The sequence below is a fragment of the Panthera uncia genome, unplaced genomic scaffold, assembly GCF_023721935.1.
Source record: "Panthera uncia isolate 11264 unplaced genomic scaffold, Puncia_PCG_1.0 HiC_scaffold_452, whole genome shotgun sequence".
In the NCBI taxonomy this organism is placed as follows: Eukaryota; Metazoa; Chordata; class Mammalia; order Carnivora; family Felidae; genus Panthera; species Panthera uncia.
In genome coordinates, this window is record NW_026059597.1 from 4,280 (window position 1) to 28,975 (window position 24,696).

Consider the following 24,696-nt stretch of genomic DNA (forward strand, 5'->3'; position numbering starts at 1 on the left):
GCGTAGCCTTGGCACCTGGAAGGCAGTGGCTCCCAAGGTTCCATGACACCCCCGCGTTCCAATTCTGTTATTGCAACTGCAGACCGTCACCTGGCGTGCCGGGTGCTCGGTCTGTCATTCCGGTTGGAGTCTGAGCTACAGGCAGTGCCTCGGGCTCTCGACTCTGGCATCTCGAACCTTCTTTTTGTAGCTGCTGACTCTCCAGTGCTGTGGGCTGTTGTGCAAGTTGTTCCCAATAGTAAGTAAAGAATTGCTGTATCCTCGCCCCTCAGTCCTGATTGAACCTACTTGATTTCACTTGTTTTTAACCCGTCGTGTATTTGGTTTCTTCTCCCCAGTCCCCAGCTCTACCTCTTCTGCCACATGTCACCATGACAGCACCTCTTGACCCGGTGTCTGATCCAGGGACAGAAATGAGCCTCCTGGAACTCAACCAGGAGCTTCAATCCAAGCTGGAAGCAAGCCAGCAGGACTTCCGAGACCTCAGAGAGAAATTCCTTGTATCCGAAGCTACTGCCTACTCCCTGGCCAACCAGCTGCAGAAATATAGTAAGTCCTACAAGGTCAGGGTCACCAAAGTGATGACTGTCTGTATTCCTGGAGACAGGAATTGGCTTTGTGTGGAGAGAAAACGAAAGCCCTCTCCGGACTTTGTCTTCTCTATTTCCATTGTCACGATCAATTCCATTGTGACCACAATCTAGGAAAAGTAGCAGTGGGTATTTCTTAATGTATGTTTGTTGGTTTTGAGAGAGACAGTGTTAGTCGGGGTGGAGCAGAGAGAGAGGGAGATAGAGGATGCCAAGCAGGCTCGGTGCTGTCAGCACAGAGGCTGACGTGGGGCTCGATCTCAGGAATGTGAGATCATGATCTGAGCCGAAATCAAGAGTTGGAAGCTTAACAGACTAAAGCTCCCGGGGGACCCAGTGGAAGTGGGTGTCTTACCCTCATTTTGCCAAGGATGGGAAGAATGGGGAAAACGAGACTAGCAGTTTCTCCAGGTTGGTTTGCAGTGCTGTACAGTGTGGGGTTACAGTTAACTTTCTAGTGATTGATTCCTGACGCAGACCCGGAAATGCCTGGTCCTCTCAGGATCCTGTGTGTGTGTGTGTCACATCCTGCATCACTGTTGGCCTGCGTGTCTCGGACTAATGAACTCCATCACGTCCCACTTCTCTGAGGTTCCAATGGCAAAGCAGCGAGCTGTTTCACTGGGGAAACTTGCTGATGGTGCACACGGGGCGCGGGCGGGGACCAGGAGACACGGCCAGCTTGCAAGGAGCTGGAAGATGGGTCTGCTTTCCCTGAAACTGCGGTATCCACGAGGAATGCCGTCCAGACAGTGACTCCCCTGATGAGAGGGAAGCCGTGCTTCGTGGGCACAGGCTCTGCTTCCTGAGTCCTCGGTAGCCATTGACACCCTGTGGCGAGGTAGAGGGCATTTCAAGGCCCATCAGACAATCTGTGCTCCCTCCTGTGTCTCTCCCTGAGCTGGGGAACCTTCAAGGATGCAGGATGGCCAGCAGGGCCAGGCCTGGCCAGGAGTCAAGTGGCCCGGTGAGAATGAGGGTGAGCGGGGGAGACCACAGCCCCGGTGACCACCCAAGCCAGTGTGTGGAGCTGGCCCTCCCCCACAGTCAGCCTGGAATGGGGAGGCCAGCTGCCTGTTCATTCAGAGGGGGCTGCCATGGCAGGAGGAATCCTGAGTTAGGGGCATGTGTGCAGTGGGGCGATGGGAAGGAATCCTGACGACTCTGAGCCCGAACTGTAGCCGTTTCCTTACCAAGAGTTTTCCATAAAACAAGGGGAGGTGGGATTACAAATGACTGATGGGGAGAAAAGTAATGTTGGAAGCGGCTCTTTAGCAAGGTGAAGAGATGATGAGCTTTGGGGAAAGGACAAGCAAAGTTTTCTTTGCATCTTTCCTGATAACCGTGACACAAGTGCGGGAAACCACTTGTGAAGACGACGAAGGAAGACATCACCCAGGAGCTTGGGGTGGAGGGAACACAGTCTGGCTCTGGGCCAGTCTTCCTGTGCTCCCCGCCATGCTGCCCTGCCCCGATTTCTGTGCCTCACATTCCTCCTCTGTGATCCTGCTGCTGTCATAGTACCTGCTGCTTTGAGTGGAGGGGACGGGCAGTGAGAGAGGGACACAGGATCCGAGAAGTGGGCTCTGCGCTGAGAGCAGTGAGCCTGCTGCGGGGGCTTGCACTCACGAACCACGAGGTCATGACCCGAGCCCAAGGCGAAGCTCGCCTGACTGAGCCACTCAGGCGCCCCACCCCGTCTGCTGCTTCTGATACCACAAGCTTTGTTAGTGTTTGGCCGTATCGCTTTCAGGTCCTTCTGGTTTTACGCATTATAGTGCACACAAGAGTATGCGGGTGAACTTTTTGCCTTTGAGATATGTGCTCATTATCCAACTCAAGGGAACCATGAGTCAGTCCTGTGGTCCTAAGGGCCTCACTTCATGTCCCTGCTTAGTGTCCTACCTAAGAGGCTGCCAGCTCGGCAGCTGATTCTGCCAAATCCCAGTCATTCACCTTGTCTGGTTCCTGTCCACGCCTTGGAGCTGCTCTTCCCTCAGCTCTAAAACAGGGAGGTATCAAATACCGTGTAGCTGGGGGGCTGAGGAATGAGATGCGCAGAGCCCGATGCTGGGGTTACATTGTCCTGGGGTACACCCCGCCCCCTCCCTGGAGGCAGCGAGCACAGCGGCACGTGTAGCTTGTTCACTGAGGCCGGTGTCTGTGTTCTCAGAGTGTGAAGAGTTGAAAGACATCATCGAATCCGTGCTGGGGGAGACGCTGCAGCGTAAGCAGGGGAAGTTGGCAGAGACCTTGACCGAGAAGCTCAGGTAAGGAGGGTTCCGTGGCTGGTGGGAGGCCGTAGGCATCTCTGACTCCTGTCAGCGACAGGTCTGGGCCAGGAGAAGGGCAGAAACTTGCCTGGCACACAGGTGCACACACACATCTGTCAAACAGTGAAGACAGCAGTACCTGGTGTATTGCGGACTCCAATTATTCGGGGCCTCGCTCAATGTTTGTATTTTTTTTTTAATTTATTTAAATCCAAATGAGTTCGCATATAGTGTATAAATGGTTTCCGCAGGAGATTTTAGGGTATCATCTCTTACAAATGACACCCGGTGCTCATCCCGAAAACTGCCCCCCTAATGCCCATCACCCATTTAGCCCATCTCCCACCTAAAACCCCTCCAGCAAGTCTCAGGTTATTCTTTGCATTTAAATGTCTCTAATGGTTTGCTTCTGTCTCTGTTTTTATCTTAATTTTCCTTCCTTTCCCCTGGTGCATCTGGTTTGTGTCTTAAATTCCACATATGAGTGAAATCATGTGATCTTTATCTTTCTCTGATTGACTTATTTGGCTTAGCATAATACACTCTAGTTCCATCCACAGTGTTGCAAAGGGCAGATCCATTCTTTTTCATCACCAAGTAATGTTCCGTTGTATCAATTTATGTACCATGTCTTCTCAATGCATTCATCCGTCGATGGACATCTGGGCTCTTTCCATCCTTTGGCTATTGTTGATAACAGTACTATAACATTGGGGTGCAGGTGCCCCTTCGAATCAGCATTTTTGAGTCCTTTGGATAACTACCTAGTAGTGCCATTGCCGGATTATAGGGTAGCTCTTCTCTAAATTTCTTGAGGAACCTCTGCACTGTTTTCCAGAGTGGCTGCACCAGTTTGCATTTCTACCAGCAAAAGTGCCAAAGTGGTCCCCTTTCTCCACATCCTCACCATCTGTTATTCATTTTAGCCATTCTGACAGATAGGAGTGGTATCTCATTGTGGTTTTACTTTCCTTTTCCCTGATGATGAATGATGTTGAGCAAGTTTTCATGTGTCTGTTACCATCTGGATGTCTTCTTTGGAGAAGTGTCTGTTTCTATCTTTTGCCCATTTCTTTACGGGATCATTTGCTTCTTGGGTGTTGAGTTTTGAGTTTGATCGAGGTTGTTTTATACATATTGAATACTGACTCTTTATCCGATATGTTGTTTGTAAATATTTTCTCCCATTGCTTCGATTGCCTTTGAGTTTGTTGTTTGTTGAAGCTTTTTATCTTGATCAGATCCCAGTGGTTCATGTTTGCTTTTCTTTCCATTGCCTCAGGAGACGTGTAGTAAGAAGTTGCTGCGGCCGAGGTCAAAGAGGTTGCCACCTGTCTTCTCTTCCAGGATTTTGATGGTTTCCTGTCCTACATTTAAGTCTTTCATCCATTTTGAGTCTATTTTTGTGTACGGTGTAAGAACGTTCTCCAGGTTCATTCTTCCACACATCGCTGTCCAGTTTTGCCAACCCCATTTGCCGAAGAGACTGTCTTTTTTCCATTGGATAATCTTTCATGTGTTGTCGAAGCTTATTTGGCCATAGATTTGTGGGTCCATTTCTGAGTTCTCTCTTCTGTCCCCTGGTTCTGTGTGTCTGTATTTGTGCTGATACCATACTGTCTTGATGATTACAGCTTTATAATATGACTTGAAGTCCAGAAATGTTAGGATTACTTGTTCTAGCTCTGTGAAGAATGCTGGTGTTCTTTTAATAGGGATTGCATTGACTCTGTAGATTGCTTTGGGTAGTATTCAGATTAAAAACATTTTTTTTTTTAGTATTTCTTTTATCTTGGGAGACAGAGAGACAGAGTGCAAACAGGGGAGGGACAGAGAGAGAGAGAGAGAGAGAGAGAGAGAGAGAGAGATCCAGAATTTGAAGCAGGCTCCAGGCTCTGAGCGGTCAGCACAGAGCCCGATGTGGGGTTCGAACCCACGAAGTGTGGGACCATGAACTGGGCTGAAGTCGGATGCTTAACCGACTGAGCCACCCAGGCACCCCAGTGATGACATTTTAACAATATTTGTTCCTCAAATCCAGGAGCATGGAATGTTTTTCCATTTTTGTGTGTGTGTCTTCAATTTCTTTCCTAAGCTTTCTACAGTTTACAGCTTTTTATAGTTACAGCAAATCTTTTACCTCTTTGGTAGGTTTATTCCCATGTATTTTGTGGTTTTCAGTACCCTAGTAAATGGGATCAGTTCCTTGATTTCTCTTTCTGCTGCTTCATTATCGGTATAGAGAAATGCAAGCAATTTCTGTACGTTGACCATATTCCAGCGAATTTGCTGATTCCATGCATCAGTTCTAGCAGTGTTTTGGGGAGTCTTTCCGGTTTTCCATGTGGAGTATCATGTTGTCTACAAAGAGTGAAAGTTTGACTTGTTCCTTGGTGATTTGGATGCCTTTTATTTCTTTTGCTGTCTGGTTGCTGAGGCTAGGACTTCCAATGCTATGTTCAGCAACAGTGGTGAGAGTGGACCTTCTGTCATGTTCCTGACCTTAGGGACGTCAGTTTTTCCCTATTGAGGATGATATTAGCCGTGGGTCTTTTGTAATCGGTATATATGATCTTGAGGTATGTTCCTTCTATCCCTACTTTCTTGAGGGTTTGCTCAAGAAAGGATGCTGATTTTGTCAGAAACTTTTTCTGCATCTATTGAGAGGATCATGTGGTTCTTATCCATTCTTTAATTCATGTGCTGTATCAGGTTGGTTGATGCGCAGATATTAACACAAACCTTGCGGCCCAGGAATAAATTCCCCCTTGATTGTGGTGAACAATTCTTTGTTGTTGTTTTTTTTAATTTCTCTCTATTTTTGAGAGGCAGAGGGAGACAGAGTGCAAGTGGGGGAGGGGCAGAGAGAGAGGGAGACCCAGAATCCGAAGCAGGCTCCAGGCTCTGGACTGTCTGCACAGAGCCCGATGGGGGCCCAAACTCACGAACTTTGAGATCATGACCTGAGCTGAAGTCGGACGCTCAACCGACTGAGCCACCCAGGCACCCCGTGAATAATTCTTTAATGCATTGTTGGTGTGGGTGGCTAGTATCTTGTGGAGAATTTTTGCATCCGTGTTCATCAGGGAGATTGGTCTGCAAGTCTCCTTTTTAGTGGGGATTTGGATGGTTTTGGGGTCAAGTTAATGCTGGCCTTGTAGAATGAGTTTGGAAGTTTTCCCCCCATTTCTATTTCAAACAGCTTCAGAAGAATAGGTACGACGCTTCTTTAATGTAGGGTACAATTTCCCTGGGGAACCATCTGGCCCTGGACTCTTGTTTGTTGGGAGTTTTTTTATTGCTGATTCAATTTCTCAACTTGTTATGTATCTGTTCAAATTTCCTATTTCTTCCTATTGCAGTTTGGGGAGTTTATATGTTTCTAGGGATTTATCCTTTTCTTCCAGATTGCCCCATTTGTTGGCATATAATTGCTCATAATAATGTCTTCTTTTTTGTGTGTATTTCTGCAGTGTTGGTTGTGGTCGCTTCACTTTCACTCCTGAGTTTATTTATTTCGGCTCTTTCCTTTTTCTTTTGATAAAGCTAGCTAGGGACTTACCGATAATGTTAATTCATTCAGAGAACCAGCTCTTGGTTTCATTGATGTGTTCTGTTTTAGTTTATTTCCATATCATTGACTTCTGATCTCATCTTTATCATTTCCCTTCTTCTGCTGGTTTTGGGCTTCATTTGCTGTTCTTTTTCCAGCTCCTCTAGGTGTAAAGTTAGGTTGTGTATTTGAGACTGTTCTTCATCTTTTACGAAGGCCTGGATTGCTATTTGCTTCCCTCTTATGATCGCCTTTGCTGCATCCCAGAGGTTTTAGACTGTTGTGTTTCATTTCATTAGCTTCCATGTATCATTCACGCTGTGTCAAGTAAATATCATTTATTGAGCTGAAAGTCACCAAATTCAAGTGAACAATTTGCGGCATTGGCCACATTCACAATGTTGTGAGATCACCACCTCATTTGCCTGTAACACAGTCACCTCCTGAGGGATGACAGCTTGTCGGTCATGTTTTCCTTCAGACAATGCTGTCCTCTTGACCCTGCCGTTCTCCTGACCTGTGTAGTCCACACCAGCTGTCCTGTCCACATTTCTGTGGCTGGCGCTGGGTCCATGCACAGCATGATGCACACCGTGTAGGTTCATAGGAAATGGCTGTGCCGCAGCGAGGGGCTGAAGGGACAGCTCTCTGATGGGTGTTGAGGAAGACACCTGGCTTTGTTTACAGAAGAAGGAGCTGCAGAGGAGGTCAAGGAGACTCCCCAACACAGAGGAGGCTTGTTTTACCTTCTTTTTTCTGTGTCACAAGCAGGGCCCCACACACGTGCCAGAACGCAGCCTTGAGGGCTCCTTGTGGAAAATCACAGAAACGTCCGTGAAAGCTCTTAGAGAATCTATTCAACTCTGTGTTTTAAAGTTTTCTCTATGTCCCACCTTAGGCAATATCATATCCTGATTAAAGCTCAGGCTGAAGAGGTGACCCAGTTGTGGCAGAAGTTACGGGAAGGGAGAGAAGTTTCTGAGCCAGTCGATCAGCACCTCAAGGACCTCCTCACCCACGATGACCCCGAGCGTTCCCAAGGCCAGGGCATCCAGGAGGGACACAGGCTGGCAGAGTGCCTTGCCCGCCAGCTCAGCCCCGGTAAGGCGGCCACAGGCCCTGAGTGCACTGAGCTGCTCCGAGGTCCTGGTCTCCCCAGACATCTCCCGCCTCCCCTCACATTGTTGGCAGCCGCTGTCTTGGTTTCCATGTGACACATAGGGCCACCAGAGGACCCGGACTAGCAGGTGGGAAAGGAGAGGAGAAGTGCACAGGGTGGAGGTCACGGTGCTCCACCCATCTGTGTCCTCCCCGAGGGAACTGCCTTTAGGGCAGGAGGCAGCCTCCACCAGTGTCAGAGCCCAGAAGGGAGGACGAGGAAGGAGGCAGCTTGTTCAAGTGCAGGGAGCCCTGAGCTAAGCGGGAAGTTCCAGGCTCCCGCCCAGGAGCTGTCTTTATTGACTGTGGGTGAGAGAGTGATCTTCGCTTTCTCCATAACTGTCTCCTCATCTGTCTATCAAGTAACCTGTCATAGCTGTGGTGATCACATGCGGAAAGTTCACGAATGCACTTCAGGAAAAATAAAGCCCCTGACTTTGTGGAGGCGAATGAGGTATTGGATGTAGTAGGCCTTGGAGATGGAACGTCGTTTAGACTGAAACACTCTTCATACAGGCGGCCCGTCCATAACACCGACGTCCACTTGGGGACCCATGAGTCCACATGTGGAGGGACTTGGGACCGGGTGATTGTGCTGTCCTCGGGGCAAGGAGGAGACTCTACGTGAGCACTGGGAGCACACAGGGCCTGCGCCTGTTGCATGACTGTGGTACCTGCAAGACACTGTTCGCTGAAATCAGATCGAAACTGGACAGGCATCCACGGATCTGGACAAGAGACAGTTTAAACTTTTGCCCAGTCTCAGTCATGGTGAGCCCCCGAATCAGAGACACTCCCTGCTGGATCTGAAATCCATACCGCAACAGTTCTCAAGGGCAGTGCCCTGGAGCTTCAGAACAAGAGTTAGTCATGCATAGAGAATTATGTCACTAGGGCATATAAGCCCCTGTGTTTATAGTGGTGATGTGGGAGCTCCACATCACGGGAGATTTCTGAATTTCTTTGCAGGAGATGATGAGGAGGAGGAGGAGGAGGAGGATGAACAAGCAGAAGAATCCCTCACCACTAGGTAACAATGAATACTGGGGACCTGGTAATGTGTGGGTGAAAAAGGATAGGGACTCAGAAAGAACAGTAGGTGAGGTCACAAGAGTCCAGGTGGCAGATGCAGGGATCAGCAGAGCTGCAGATGGTAGTGACTGAATTCCCTCAGTGGCAAATGGCCCTGTTCCCTCGGTTGTCTGCTGTCGCGGGGCTGCTTGTCTGGGGGAGCCCCAGATGAACTCAGCAGCCTTAGGATTCCCCGTACGCCCAAAATACCCGTTCTGTCCTGTAAATGAACACCAGGAGGAGACGCATCTCTACACAGTTCTCAAAGGAGCCTGGTAGGAAGGTAACCAGCAAAGGAACTGAGAGACAGACAGCTGGCAAAATTAACACGGAATTACCTAACCAAAACCAAAAGGTTGGGGTGTCATGTGACACTATTAATAGAAAAGTGCCTGGAGGGCACAAGTTTCTGCAGTGCACAGTGACTCAAGAGCTGTAACCGCTTGATCAGTCTATGTTAAATTCAACATGACTCAGGCACGTGGCGGTTGCCCCTGGCATGGACTCCCATTTGTCCTTCGTCTGGTGACTGTACCATACTGGGATGGTCGAGTCTCATTCCTCATTGCTCGTTATGTGGCCAGTGGACTGAGTATCTATCTGTTGTTGTTTCTCTCCCACCCCTTCCTGGCCACACTCTGCCTCTTGTAGGATAACATTTTCTCTCTCAAGGCTATGGTCCCTTTCCTTTCTGCGACCACTCCCTTGCCTCCCATCAACACCAGCTAGGTAGCAAGCCATGGTGTCTGATCCTCCTGGTTTCCTCTTGTGTCGTTCTTGCCCCACCTGGCACAGCATGGAGCTTCCGGAAGCTGAAAAGAAGGAAGTCCTCCAGGACATGCTGAATGAATGTGTTTTGACTCCTTCCATTGGCCAAGAAGGCCATGGCTGCTACCAGCCTTGCAGGGATGGCACGTTCCCATCGGATGAACAGGAATTCGGCTCTGCTCTGGATGTAGCCTGTGAATGCTCCCATTCCAAAGGGGATGAAACTCCACCCGGTTCCCCAGGTAGTGTCCATAATCTTTGTTGCACACACCCTGTGTAGACCAAGAGATTTAATCCGCAGAAGTGGACCATGTACTCACAGACAGTTTCCATCCAGGCTCTAGGATTGAGTTTGAAATAAGACATCCCATGAGTCAGTGAGCTTTGTTCGATTCATGTCTAAGCCATGGCACTTTTACGTCTGAGCCACCGCCCATCGCTGCTCTCAAGCTGGTCCTGCCAGACTCCTATACCTCTCTACCCCTGGCACAGGAGGTGGCTATCAGACCTCCAAATTTTGGATTAATCTCTTATCTCTCTTGCCAGGCTCTGATTTCCATCCTTGAACCATGTTTCTGAATATATGGCCACCCAAGGCTGTTGGAAGCCTTTTCTATATCATAGGAAATGTCACGATCCAGGTTCACTGTCTCTACCTGGTCTGTCTCTTCCTTTTCTTCTTGTCTCAAGTCAGCTGAGAACCAGGACAGGACTACGTCTATCATACGTTGCATGTTTCTCTGCAGCAAGGCAGGGCCCTGGAACTTCCCGACCCCATGAACGGCCCCTGGTGCTTTGCAGCTTTGAAGATTATTCTGCTTTGATGGTGTAGATTCCAGTCGTCAGTTTAATCTCAACGGCTGATTCCTGAAAACCATTGGCCTGCAGTGTTTCAAATGGAAAAAGCCTGAATGTGGTGGCAATGCTCTAGGAAGCAGCCAGGTCCTTCCCCAAGATCTCTGGGAAAAGGGATAAGTTTTCTGTGTGTGTCGATCTGTCTTAGGATACTGTGATCATGACCTGTCTTATCAGGGACATTTGCTGGCTCAAGAAGGCAATCCCGGTGATTTTTTCCAGGGCCCTACTGAATCCCTCCTGAATGATTTCTCTCACAATTGCCTGTTATGACTGTGCTTCTGTTTCTGTCCTCTGCTACACGGCACACGGGAGTGAGCATTTGTGGAGGGGAATCTGCCTAATGGAACTCTTTCTCTTCATTTATTTGCAGACAACCAAATTGGTCACCAGGGGCTGAAAGGGCGAGAGTCAGATGCCCCCAGGTAATTCTGAATACTTGGGGCTGGGAAATCAGTGGTGGCATCTGCAGACCTCAGATCCAAGCAAGGAAAGGCAGAAAGTGCTGGATAGAACCATGTTATCCATTCGGTCAATGGCCAATTATCTGCTTTCACAATGGTTTCTGTTTTCATTGTGGTACTTGTATTGCTCCCATTTCTTAATTACGACTCAAGTTGAGTAACACACAGTCAGCTGGCCCAGGTGAGCTAAAGGCACAGGGAGTCCTGCACTCACTCATTCTCCCCAGCTTTAGAGAGAGAGGCAATGTACTTTCTGCCCCGTTCGATTTAGCCTGTGGGCATGTATTTCAGAGCAAGAATGTACGTAGACGAAAATGTGCCATCATGCCGTGATATTGAGAGAGACAGGCCTTCATGGCATGAGAATTCTGAGACAGTAGCCTGCCCCAGAAGCTGCACGCACTGGGCCACTCCATGCAGGACTCAAGGGCATTTGAACGGAAGGGAGGGAGCCACTGCTGTCCTGTGACTCTGTGTGTTTTGAGTCAGGACTGGATGGCACGGTGCTAATTCAGGCTCTTTCCTCATCAGCTTGCTAGGTGGCCAGTGTACAGAGCACTTACTGTCCTTTCTGTCTGCCGCCCCTGTGACAGACACACCTTGTCCCGCACAAAAAGAAGAGTTGTTTCTCTCATTAATGAGGCACTCTCTTTCCTTTTGTGAAAATGCCTCTTGCCTTCCATCAAAGCCAGACAGGACATACGGTTTCAGATCCCTCTTCGGTTAATCTTCAGTTTTCCTCCCGCCTCAGGTTCCGTAGACAGCTGCTAGAGGTGGTGGAGGAGGAAATCACAGGGGACTCTCTGGATGAACGCTATTGGACATATTCGGTTCTTCCTGACCTGTCTGACTCCTACTGGCCTTACAGGAGCACCACCATCTTCTTCCCTGAGGAACTGGAAGTCTCTTCTGCTCTGGAAATGGCCAGTGAGTACTCCACTGTCAGGGTGATCAAGCTCCAGCTGGACTGCCCCGTACATCTCCTGGTGTTTGTGCCCCACACCTGTGCTGTGCTGAGAGAGCTCCTCCCTGTGTGCAGGCCCTGTACACACATCTGGATCTGAGCCAGGCTCCAGGATGGATGGAGTTTCAAGCACAGACATCATGTGGGTCAGGGAACTCTTCTCCCTTCCTACTCCCAGGACATGCCCATGTCCCCTGGGCTTCACTGTCAGGTCACTGGACCCAAGGGCGGCATGACAAGTACAACTCGCCTCAGCAACACGACCTTAGAAGGTGTCTGTCAGACCTTGGATGCAAAGCCTCTTCTCACCTTTCATGCTCCCCATTTCATCTCTGAGCCAGGTCCTTTAAGAATCCAAGCCTGCCACAGTCAGTCGGAATCCTTGTCCAGGGTTAAAGATGTAACCTTGGCTTTCCTGCTCTTAGCCTCATTCTCTATCTCTTTGCTTTGGCTTGTCTTCCTAAGCCTCATCTGAAAACCCACCCTATGTGCCTCTACTGTTAGCTCGTTTGCGTGTTTCCAGGAGTAGAGCTGTGCGTTGGCATTCCCTCATCAACAGGAATTGCGCCAAGGTTTCTGTGTAGCTCCAACCAGGTATCTCACGAGAGAAGGCTGAAAACTGCGGTAATCCTTTTAGAAAGTAGAGAGGCCAGGTCCCCAGAATCTGTGTGAAAAAGAGAACTGAAAGTGTTTGCACAGACTCAAAACAGAGGAAATTGTGATGATGATCTCTTGGAGAAAGCAAATTTCTCCCAATGGCTCAGGCCAGGAAATCAAGCCAGTCGTCACACTATCCGAGGCACCCTGAAATATCCTTCTCACTCAACCTGTGCTCTCATTGAGCATAGCTGAGTCCCCGGGTGGCACCGAACACTGGGTTACTAATGTGCAAGCAGGGATCTGTTTAATGTGACTGGCCCCGTCTGTATTTATTTGCAGAAAATCAGACCCATCAAGAGGAGGAACCAGACCAAGACCTGACATGCGCCAGGTAAGAATCATGGGTTGTTATTTCAGTGGTTCAACTCTACATTTCAAAGGAAAAACAGAAACCACCAAATTTACCTATTTCATCCATTCTCCAGTCTCAGAATATGTTTTTTGGCCATGACGTGTGTCTTCATGTATTATGTGGATAAGTTCCTTTAATGATCCCTCAATTTCGATAACCGGCAGTCAGTTGAAGTAGGTGAATTGTCACTCCCTGAGGTGCTCTGTATTGCCCTGATCTCTCCTTTGGGAAACACCAGAGTGACAGATGTGTCTACTTCTGTCACTCTTGTGTTACCTCTTGGAGGATCTGCTGTAGCAAATGGATAACTGCAAAAAAATCAAAAAACCTCACATGATGTCACGATAGTAAGAGAAAGAGTCCTTGAAGACACAAATCTCTCCATGTGGATGATGCCTTTTAACATGTGTTCACTTAGCCACTGAATGTATATCAACAAAATTGATGCAAAAGGGTTGAACTCATGTTTAGGATTCTCCATGTGTGCTGTGAGTCATGACATCCATTCCACAGTAGTTCAGTTTGGTGCACAGAAGTTGGTTCTGTGGCCAGTGCCCTGAACACCTCTGTTCTGTTTGTGTGTGTGTCTCCCTGTCTCTCCCTCTCTTCCTCTCCTGCCCCCATAGCATCCACACTGTGCCCCTGAAACAGGAGGATAGTTTTCCCTGTCAATAATGGGGTTGCCCCTACGTTATGACTACACTTCTCGGCTTCCCGTGAAAACCAGTAAGATGCTGTGGTGTCTACTTTTCCTGTTTTAATCTTCAGATCTCCCCTCCCCACCAGGCTCGGCAGGGAGCTGCCGGAGAGTGCAGAGCAGGATGTCCAACAGGACTCACTGGATGAATGCTATTTGACTTACTCAGCTCTTCCTGACCCATCTGATTCCCCCTGGACACACAGGAGGGCCAACATCAACTCATATGAGGATCTGGATGTCTGTCCTGCTCTGGAAGTAGCTAGTGAGTCCTCCACTGCGAAGGTGATAAAGCTCCAACTGGACTCCCAGGTCGACCCCATAGTTTGGTATCCCTACTCTGCTTGTGTTGGAATTTGTTATCCAGGTGTTTCAGCCCCGTAGACATATGGATCTGAGTCAGGCTCTAGGATAGACTTCTAAGCGCAGACATCAGATGCATCAGGGCCCTGCCCTGTGTTCCTCATCTCAGGCCATGCCTGTGGCTCCTGACACAAGTCAGGACATTGGGGTCAGGGCGGGTGTGACAAACTCACACTCATCTGTGAGGCACACGCAGAGGAGTCTGTCTTGTTCCTGATTTCCACACAATGTCTCTCCTCAACTGCCATCCTCTCACTTTCATCCCAAACAATGTTCCTTGAAGTTTTGTGCCTGTCAAGACAATGTCAGCCTTACCCATGTCTTTGGGTTTGTTGTTTCCCTGGTTTCACTGCTCTGGTCCCCAGTGTCCGTGTCCTCTGTGTTGGTTGTCTTCCCTAAGTCGTCGTCTGAGTGTCAGGACATAACCACCTCTACCGTCAGCTTGCTTGTACGTTTCCCTGAAGCATAGCTGAGCCCCGGCATGGCCCCACCCCGTGCATGGCCCCACCCCGTGCATGGCCCATGTGCCTGTGTAGCAAAAGGGATCACGGACAAAAGATTTCCTTTGATTTGAGGGTCTGCAGATTCCGTGCATCAGTCTGGCCTCTGTAGAAATTCCCTAAAACCCTGCCACCTAGAGTATGTCATGACGGAAGCTAGTGAGAGAAGGTCGCAGTAAGTTTTGAGAATGCAGGTAAGCCGTTCACCAGAATCTGCGGTAAAAGAGAGGTTGACCTCTGCAGACAGACTGTTGAGATGGGGCTCTACCAGATCAGGGAAATCCTGCCCGATGCTTTAGGAAAGCTAGCCAAGGCACATTCCCAAGACACTTTGTGAGGCCTCCTGGATTATTTCCCTCAATGCCCTGCTGCCCAACTAAGGACATTAGTGCCCGTGTGCTAGTTGCATGGGACACTTAATTTTCATGTCCAAGTGCTGCTCTGTTTATGTGACTGGCCGGTCTGTATTTACTTGTAGACAATCATAATGATCTTTGCGATGAAGAAGACCAGGACCCGACATGCCCCAGGTAACTCTGAAGAATCATGGGCTTTAATTCAGTGGTGACATCTGGGGATCTCAGATCTAGGCCAATCTAGAAAGTGCTAAATGCACCTATTTCATCCCTTCCGACCCCCACAAGGTGGTCCTTCAGCAAGGTCCTCTGTGTCATGTGGTACTTGCATAGGCGCTGTTATTAATCCCTCTCAAATGGAGTATCTGCAGTCCACTGACGCAGGTGGACTAAACAGTCCCAGGATGCCTTGCACTCTCCCGGTCTCTCCTCGTATTAGGTCCCGCGTAAGATGCACAGCTCTCTCTGCCGGTTGCCATTACCACATTGGCGGGCATTCACAGCAAGGATGGTTTTAGGAAAACAGTTTTCACGTCTCAGTATTTAGACACGTCGGCCTTGAGCCCACGAGATATCCAGGAGTCTAGAATGCTGCCTTAGCCTGGGGTTCTCTTGGTGCTTTGTGTAAATCTCCAAACAGTGTATGCCAAAGTGTTGATGCTGCTTTATCGTCTTCTGGTGTGCTGTGGGTCACGACTGTTGTGCCCTGGGGTGGTTCCGACTCTTGCCCCATAAACTGGCGCTCTGGCCATCCCCTGAGCACCTGCCCGTCCCCGCCCCCCCCCCCCCGCACCTATCCCGGGTGCACCCACACTGTGGCCCCAGCTGCAGGCAGACTGCTTCATTTCCCTTTGTGGGGATCCCGCTTGTGTTCTGTGACCCGTCCCTCCGCCCTGCCCTCAAAACAAGCTGGCACTGCATGTGGACTAAACCTTCTTTCTGCATGTCTCGTCTTCCCAGCAACACCAGGCTCTGCAGGGAGCTGCCAGTGGCCCCAGAGGATGAAGTCCCACAGGACTCAGTGGGGGAATGTCATTTGACTCCTTCCGTTGGCCATGACCTGTCAGACACTTATAGGCCGTATAGGAGTGCCTCATTCACCTTTGATAAACAGGAAGTCTTCTTGGGCGTGGATGTAGATGGTGAGTCCCGTTCTTGTGAGGGGCACGAAGTTCCTGCTGGGGCCCCAGGAAGCCTGTCCTCTGTGTCTTCAACAACCTGAATTGGCTGAGAGTTGCATCCCTGCCAACAGGCCCTGTAGGCTCGTACCGGTTTGAACTCTGCTCTCGGATTCACTCTTTAAAAGGCATCCTGTGGCTCAGAGCCCTTTCCTTCCTTCTGTCCCAGGCTGCCCTCTGTCCCCCGGCCCCATCCAACATGCAGGCTGTTGGTACCAAGTGAACCTCGAGAGGAGAAATGGAGAAAATGGAAAAAAGTGTTCAGAATCTCAGCCACCACTGTCTTACCCAGAGACAGCTGGGTGACAGTCCTCCTTTGTTTTTTCCTGATTTTGTTTTGTTCCAAAAGGAGACCTCTGCTACTTGTGCAATTCTGCTGCCAATTGTATTTCTTGTGTGGCTTCCTACAAACTCCCTGGCTTTCCACACAGGTTTGTGGTCAGCTCCACATTGGCTGCATCTGTTAAATCGTTGCTGAGCTGCTAGTTGTTTCTCCTGGGGCGCCCGCCTCCCTGTGTACCAGAGCACCCAGTTCTACCCAAATGATCTGAAACAGTCGTAAATGCAAAGAGAACAGTTGCTACACGCCCCAACGACCCCTGTGACCCTGCAGGAGTGCCAGCTCCTACCCTGTCAGTGCACTTTGTGGTGTGAGCAGAGCCAGGGCTCATCCAGCCCCTCCAGGAGCTCAAGGTCTCCAGGAGACGCTCCATGAAAACAATCAGGGCTGAGAGGTCCCAGACGATTTCTGTTCTCACTAGGGGTCCCATGGTGGCTCTTCACTTGGCTGCCTGGCACGCCGGTAACCCTGCAGAGCTCTGTGTCAGAGACACTGACAGCCAGGTCTGGGTTTCCATGGGGGCAGGGATGGGACAGGTTAAGACGCGTCTCAGGAGGGTGATGTGTGTGACATGGCCTTGCATTAAGCCTGGGTCATGAGAGGCTATGAGGATGGGCGGAGATGAATGAAGGCCGCCTCTCCATTATGCACAGCCCGTCCCCGGTGCAGGTTCTGGTGGGAACGTGGGAACAGTGTGTGTGGGCTGTGATTGCCACAGGGGGCGCCCCAGGAGGGCTGCCCTGCCCCAGCCTCCCTGCACTGGGACCAGCCAGGGAGAAACAGGCATCTGAAGCCTTGAGGCCAAATTCTCCCCCTCTTCTTTTTTCTTTTGGGGCACATATCAGCAATTCTTTCTCGTTCTGCCCTGAGGCCTTTCTAGAACCTTCTCTCTAGGCTGTAGGACGAAGGGTACTACTACAGAGTAATAGGCATGAGCTCGCCTCCCATGCAAAGCCGTCTGGACTCCAGGGGGTGACCTTCCCTTCAGGGACTTTGCATCCTGGACACTTGCCATCTCAGCATGCCCAGACATAGACACAACGGTGACATCGCCTTCGTATCCATGATGTCTGCCTTTGTACCTGCTCACTGGCTGGTCTCACAGACGGTGGGGGACGGGGCGGGAGGACATCACAAATGGAAGTTCTGGCAGTGCTGAGTTAAGAAAACTGGGGTTTGTCCATTGAAGTGTCTTCTTGCTTCAGCCCCGATGCAGGTGCCCGGTCCCCAAGGGCCATCGAGTGGAAACTTGACTTTCCCAAGGCCGGAGGTGCAAGCTTCACAAGTACCACCACAGTCCAATACCCAGGTGGCCAATTCCATGCCAGGGCAGCCGGACCAGCAGTTGGCTTGTGGTGACCGCAGAGCCAGGCTCCGCCCCTCCCCCGCCATCAGGAGACTGGCAGCCATGATGGTTTCTGGGAGCCAACGGCCGCTCTTCCAAGGTGAGAGGTGCGGGGGGAGTAGGAAGCTCTAGTCACAGGGTTGTGGGCGGGGGCAGCAATGGGGCCTCTTGCAGGCATGCTTTGCCCAGCTCCAAACTCACAACGCTCCAGCTCCAAAGAGCTTGGGGCTGAGGGTCAGCTCTGTCTGCCCAGGTGCCGGGGTTGCAGCCTCCCGGCTGTTTACTGGCCAAGTTATTCATCATCTCATGTATGTCCCCCTCAGACCCTTCATCTGAAACCATTGAAAATGGGATCTCCATCCCATCAATGCTGGGAGCATGAAGCTACATAATCTCCAGGGGCCCGAGTGAGCAAAATGGCTTGAGAACATCGGTGAATCTGTAATGCGTAATTCTTGTGTCTTTGTGGTGTCTCAACACTTGGAAAATGGTTCCGTGGCATTGTTTCACGTGTGCTAGAGCTGTTCTTAACTGGCTCCGCTTTCGCTGGACCCCATCTTCCCGGACTCTCTCAGCAAGGCTTGTGGGCCAGTGTTTTCTCTCCTTCAACATCCATCAGGCAGCCAATATTCCCTGTTAGGCGCTCACAGTAACAGTGGAAATACTGGCCCCACGACAGTTTCCCATGCATTTGCCTGGTTTCCCTTCCCTGCAACTATAAGGGGCCAGTTTCCTAAAGTGCACACTCTGTTCTCCAATACTTCATCTAGTTCCTCTTGTCCCCCCTCATCTCCACGAGCACGTCCCCAGCTTCTTTGTCATCAGGATCCGCGTCAGCTCAGATTTCATGAAGACCGAGCGTTTCAGTGTTCCCCTGGGTTGTGTCGTCTTTACCCTCCCACCCTTGGTGTCCCCTCCTGGAGCCTGGGTCTCCTCCTTCAGGCACCGACTTCATCTGTGAAAAGAGGAGACACAGGTCCCAAGTGAGGGGACGAGGGCGCAGCCCTGTCGCCCCGTGGAGATGCTCCAGAGGACGCCTCAGTGGGAGTTCAGGGAAGCACAGCCCTGACAGTTGGCTTAGGACAGGAGGTTCTTACTGTCTTCTCCCTCTTGCCTCTCTGCCACTTCTCCCTGACTCCCGTGGTCCCGGCCCAGACTCTCCTGCTGGCTCAGTCCCTCTCTGTGGCTCACCTTCCACACAGGCCTCAGCAGGAAACAGGGCTCCATGCCAGACTTTTGTCCAAGTAGGGTTTCTTAGTCCATTCAGGCTGTGATAACAAAACTGCCATAGACCGGGTGACTTAGAGCAGAGATTTGTGTCTCCCGTTCTGGAGGCTGAGTAGAACCAAAATCAAACAGTGGCACATTGGGCGCCTGGTGGTACCTCCTTCCTGGTGATGTGTGGCCGCCTTCTTGCTCTGTCCTCACAGGGTGGAGGGGTGAGGGAGCTCTGTGGGGTCACTTTCATAGGGCACAGATCCCTTTCTTGGGGGGATCTGCCTCCCATAGGCCCACCCCACCCAGCATCACATTGCGAATTGGGTTTCCACAGATGAATTTGGGGGATGACAAACTATCACTCTGGGGCAGGTGGTTTTACTCTGTTTGATTCTCAGCCTGATCTGCCCTGTAATTCTTCCCTGGTGCTTAAAAGGTCACCTGTTTCTTGCCACAACTCTTCTCATCCTTCTCAAATTTGTCTATATTTTCCACTTGCAACTGACCGAAGAGTGTTTAGAACTTTATGCTCGATGTCCCCCAACCCTTAACTGCCCATTTACTCAATTAGATAAGAATGTGCTTATAGACACACATATTTGTCTTATGTCACACACATTATGTATATTCGGTGTGTATGCTCTGCATAGTGTACATATATGAAATATATCAAATATTGGGGTGTGTTCTGTAAATTCCCCAGCTTTGGTTTCGCCAGCGACTCTCAAAAGGCTTGCCTTCAACTTTGACTCCTCCCTTGAATAGGACAGTCTCTTTTGAGCACCATCTCCTGGCCTTTGTCTGTTCTTTGTCAGAACTGTGTGTTTTGACCAATTCTACTTTTCTCAATTTCACATTGGCGCTGGGGGCATGTTGCCCTCCTCGTGCTCTTATCCTTACAGGGTAGCGTGAGAGAGGTCAACAACAGAGGCTGTAATCAAAGCGTGTCCCTCGGCGCCCCTCACACGTGAACTTCCCGATGGCCTTTCTCGTCCTGCCCACCGTCCTTATTCGATGTCAGCGTAGGTAGAGGATTTGGTCACAGGAAGATCATGACTAACAGTGTATCCTGTTGATGTGCTTTTATTTTCAGAGCAGGGTTTGGAAGCTTCCATGGGTGTGAAGAACCCTCCCAAGCTGGAGGGTGACGCTGCTGAGGGCTCGGTGGCCAACCAGTGTGCAGGTCAAGTCTTTGGCCACGTTAATGCCCTGGTGGTGATGAAACAGAAGATGATCAAGAGAAAAGTGCAGTTCGGCGATGGCAGACTCGCGTGCAGATTCCGTGGCCTTCAAGCTTAGGGCACAGAGGTAATGGCGTCCGTGGCTCTTGGGGTATGGATTCCTGTTGCTCTGTTAGATTATAGCTCCGCCCACACCCCAAACTGTTTTTCTCTTCCTCCTCTGGTCCCTCCCCCAGCTGCCGCTGCCTCTGTCTGGTCCTGCCTCTGTCTGGTCCTGTCTCTGTTTGCCACAGGGGACTGCCACCTTGGGGGGCCCTCCCATCTCCATCAGCTGTGGCATGTGAGCTGTGCTGTGTCCCCACGGGGGCTGTCCTGGGATTCCCTCTCCCATGCCCTCACGGCTGCGGAGAATTAGGCCCCATGGCCCCCCCTCAGCAGACCAGCATCATTTACACGTGTCACGAAACACATGGCACTCTGGCACAAGGCACCCACTTTCGTGACTTCTTTGACTTCCTTCCTTGCTTCCCCAGCTCCATGACCTCTTTCTCCCAGAGCATTGTCTTTTTTTTTTTTTTTCTTAATTTTTGTTTTAAAGTTATTTATTTTGAGAGAGACAGGGACAGCACGAGTCGGGGAGGGGCAATGAGAGTGGGAGGGAATCCCAAGCAGGCTCCAGGCTCTGAACTGACAGCACAGAGCCAGATGCAGGGCTTGAACCCTCAAACTGTGGGCTCGTGGCCTGAGCCAAAACCAAGAGTCAGATGCTTAACCGACTGAACCTAGATGCCCCATCAAGAACATCGTCTTAATGTCTCTTGCACATGGCTTCTCCTCTGGGGTGTTTCCGGGAACACGACCTAGGACGACACTTACCCCTCAGCTTCTCCATGTGAATAAGAAGTGTTAAAACTGAGGAGAAAGAGCACCCCGACAAAAACTACACGACCACATGGGTCACCTCTGGGACTGCCACACGGCCTGCCTGGGGTCAGGTTTGTCCTCGGCCCCAGGTGAGCAGGCCTGTGATAATGTGTTTTGGGGTTTCCAGGACTCAGTGTCCATACCTTGGGACCTCAAGAGAGCTGGCATCAGGTGGACACAGACATGGCACTCTACAGGGACACTGGCCAAACACAGATGCAGAGGCCAGGTTTCCAACCTGCACAGACATGAGATGTTCAGGCATCCACCTGTCTTCCCTTTTCACTGCCGTTACCGTGTTTACATGCTCAGCTGGTTCATAAAAGGATCCACCGAAAGGAACTGAGTTGAGTCTCCGGCCAGAGCACATTCGCGAGCATTGACTGAATTAACTTTGGGCAGCTGTGTGAAGTCCCCGCGAGATCCAGGGGAACACGAGACAATCTGTGCCTCATACAAGTCCAGCTGAGAACGGGGATTCATGGGAGGGTGTCCGAAGGAAGACCAAAATCTTGAGGGCCGGTATCGTCATGGTGGCAGAGATGAGGACAAGAACACCGTGGTCGGTCTGAAACACAGTAGCTTAGCTAATAGTTCTAAATCACACTGTCGTGAAAGAAACACTGACTGAGCTTTGAACTCACGTGAATGCCACCACCCAATACCTTGAGATTTTGATTTCAACATTCTGGGCTGGGGTGTGGGTAACGGGAGATGTTTTAAAGCTCTGCTGGTATGCACCTGGGAATCAGAAGGACTGTGGATCTATAGGATGTTCATAAGCCATATAGAAGGATCCCGTGTGTGTGTCACTCATTTTGTGGACAAGCTGAGTATCAGCCCCTGATGGAGTTGACATTCCTCCCTCAATAGAGCCCAGAGAAAGAAGAGGACAAAGACACATGAATGAATTCGATGAATACTCCCTCTTCTGCATCCAAGTGTCTCACAATTTTTATACTATAGGATGCAGTAAGAAAGAAATGTTGCCTAGAAACCCAGTGTAAGAACAACACTCCCTTCCCTGATTACCAGTAATGGAATTCAGGGCTCTTTTTCCTCCTCGTGCGATGAAAATCACGGTTGACTCTTCACTAAATGCGTTTCCCAGTCTCCTGACAGGTGCACTGCAGATGGAAAGGAAATGTTTTAATCAAATTTTCTCCTCATATAAAACCTCAGTAAAGAAGCTTAGGTCTGCCTCTGTCCTTTGCAGGCCCTGGTTTACATTAGTGTCAACACCGAGAGACTCTCTCCTCAGGGACAGTTTGGGAAACATGCGAGGAGAACCTAGACGACTAAAAGGAAGGCTCTTCCATTTTCTCTGCGGAGTTCCGAGTGTCTCCACTGAGAATATTCCTAGATGTTCCCTCAGGTGTATCCTGGCATGAGGTGCCCTGCAGGGGCTGTTGGGGTCCCTGAGCAAAAAGGGGTGAGGCCCTGGGTACACTCCCCGCTCTTTTCGTCATTCCCCTTGGAGTTTCTCCCTTTGGGGTTCTTTTCAGCCCCTTTGGGGCAGGATTTCTGTGCAAAGTCTTAATTCCGTCCAGCCAAGCGGCCAACAGCATCTACTGCCTACCCGCACCCCCGTATCGGAGGCTTTCGTCTCCCGACCCCCACATGGATGGGAAGGGCCCGAAGCCTGGGTTTCAGTTCCAGGGTGTCAGGCACAGGTCACACGGCTACAGGTGGTCCTTATCAGCCCCTTGGCCCACGGTTCCTCATCTGCACACGGCAGGACTGAACTGGGACATAGTCTGAGGCCCCTGTTGCATCTCACATCCTGGGGCTCGTTCCATAGCCTGGCCTCCCCCTTCAGAAGACCAGGGCAGGGTGAGAAGGGGTGTGTTTGTCTGTAGAGGGCCCCCTCCTTCCTTCAGCAGTCTGTTTCTGAACGTGTGTGTTGGGGGCTAAGCACATCCCTCCGTGGGAGACATGAGAAAGCCATCACTTTGCTTCTGATGAAGGGGGTTCCAGGGTGAGGTGGCTGCTGAGGGAGGGATGGTCGGGACCTGGCAACAGCTCAGGGCAGCCTTGAGCTGGGATGCCACCAGGCGCCTGCTGCGGGGAGCACAGGGGTCCCTGCATCCTACAGTGTAGGCTGGATGCAATTGAGGGGGCTATTGCTTCAGACTTGTGGCTCTCACTCTCCCCCTCAGCCTGCCTGCAGACCCCCCTTCAGCTCCTTCTCTGCACGGGGGCTCAGCTCGCCCCTGGCCTCTGTCACCACGGAGCCATCCCTCCAGGCTCAGCCGTCAGCAGGACCTGAACAAAACTCACATTTGATTCCTCTGCCTCTCTCTCACTCTCTGTCTCAGATACCAAGGACTCCAGGAACTAAGAAAAGATACTCCTCATTGAAACGAAACCCCATCATAAAACCCCATCATTCTCCACTTGCTGAAAAGAACTCTAAAGCAGCAAATCAAGCTAAAGCCCAAACAGAACATGCGAGGGATCCTTTGCTGAGAATCGACATCTCGATCACAAGCCACTCTCTGGGATTTTTACTGCAAAAGTCTGGTTTGATGAGAGGAACTCTTGCTCTTCTGACTCCAGTCGTGATAAGTCGCCGAGGCAACCAATGCCCAGACCACACGCCCTTGTGAGACACCTTCGGTCTGGCTCCTCTCCATTCCATCCTGCGGATAAGCGGAGGCTGGAGCAACGTGGCAATAGACCCCATGTCAACCTGGACATTCTGGGCCACCGGCTGGGCTGTGCCAGGAGCAGACAGCATTAACTACGCAGCGTTCTTGCTGAAGAGGCTTAGCCTGAATCTGAGCACGAGGTAGGGATCAGACAACTGCAGAATTTCGACCATCGAACAAGACATCGGGCCTGTCTTTCTTCAAACAGCCAGTGTCCACAGCACAAATAAGACGACAAAAAGGAGAAGAGATATCTTGGGTTCCAAAGGACTCAGAAGATTGTGCTATCGTAATTGTGTAGTCCTTTCGAACCCCAAACATCTCCTCACCTTTCTGTGGCTGTCTCTGGTGGTGGTGACGCTTCCTTGTCTGTAGGGGACAGGCCAGATGTCTGGCTTGATGGTCTACATCCTGAAGGTGTCTGATCACTTCCTCCTGATTAAATTCAGGCTAACCCTTTTCCCGGGGCGTTCCCTAGTTAATGCTGTGTGTGTCCCAGCTCCGCCCACCCAGAGACCCAGAGCGTCCAGTCTGCCATCACCATCATTGTGAGAGCAGCAGTGGTTGCCTTCTATGGGGGGGCCTATCAGATCGTTCATGGTCTTCTGTTTGGGTGTGACATCTGAGAATGTGCGAAGATGCTCTCTGTAAAGTCTGTCTCTACAATGTTACCATCTTTTAGTGATCCCTGCAGTGTGTCACAACCGTATCTGTTTGTATGTTGGAAAAACTCTAGTTGTATCATCCTTGTGTATGTGTATTTGCTGGCATTGTGCTGTGGAAAAGAACACTCCCTCCCCGTTCTATATCATTAAAGTGTTTATTTTGACAATCACTGGGGACTGGTGAATTACGTTTCCTTCAGGGCTCCAATCCATCACCATCGTGATGTAAATGTTCTTGGTTCTCTTCTGGTATTTAATGCTGAGTCTCTGTATCTTTTAGGCTATATTCCTTTCCCCTACGGGCAAGAGTACATATGTGTGTCTGGATGTGCATTAAAATATATTGCCTTGCTTTGTATGTTTGGTCGGGATGTAGACTGTAAATTGGTTTTCTCTCCATGGGATGTAAATTGGCTTCTTTTGGTGGTGGGGAAGGCGTATGCAGCATCAGAGGTTTTGCTCTTTTTCTCGAAAATCTATTAGTTCTAGGGTGCCTGGGTGGCTCAGTCAGTTAAGCGTCAACCTTTGGCTCAGTTAATGATCTCCCCATTCGTGATTCGAACCTCGATT

At 50.3% G+C, this 24,696-nt stretch overlaps 1 protein-coding gene across 2 annotated transcripts; it reads left to right on the top strand.

The window, feature by feature from the left end:
- On the top strand, positions 1-24,296 carry LOC125918109 (neuroblastoma breakpoint family member 6-like). Of its 2 annotated transcripts, none has more exons than XM_049624151.1 (15): positions 1-238; positions 339-549; positions 2,764-2,860; positions 7,315-7,517; positions 8,544-8,604; positions 9,441-9,655; positions 10,642-10,693; positions 11,484-11,659; positions 12,636-12,687; positions 13,477-13,670; positions 14,747-14,798; positions 15,585-15,766; positions 17,348-17,587; positions 19,799-20,013; positions 23,129-24,296. In XM_049624151.1, exons 2-14 carry the CDS (start codon positions 372-374, stop codon positions 20,002-20,004), a joined length of 1,908 nt encoding a protein of 635 aa, XP_049480108.1. In that variant the 5' UTR covers positions 1-238; positions 339-371; the 3' UTR covers positions 20,005-20,013; positions 23,129-24,296. The 2 variants fall into 2 exon arrangements, with proteins under 2 accessions (XP_049480108.1, XP_049480109.1); XM_049624152.1 differs by having other exon boundaries at positions 11-238; positions 13,495-13,670.
- The last annotated feature ends 400 nt before the right edge of the window (positions 24,297-24,696 follow it).

Excerpts from the sequence above, each read along its gene's own strand:
- LOC125918109 (XM_049624151.1), top strand. The coding sequence starts at position 372 with ATGACAGCACCTCTTGACCCGGTGTCTGATCCAGGGACAGAAATGAGC. Across the intron at positions 13,671-14,746 it reads TCCTGCTCTGGAAGTAGCTA|ACAATCATAATGATCTTTGC; the intron begins GTGAGTCCTCCA and ends ATTTACTTGTAG. Across the intron at positions 15,767-17,347 it reads CTTGGGCGTGGATGTAGATG|CCCCGATGCAGGTGCCCGGT; the intron begins GTGAGTCCCGTT and ends TTCTTGCTTCAG.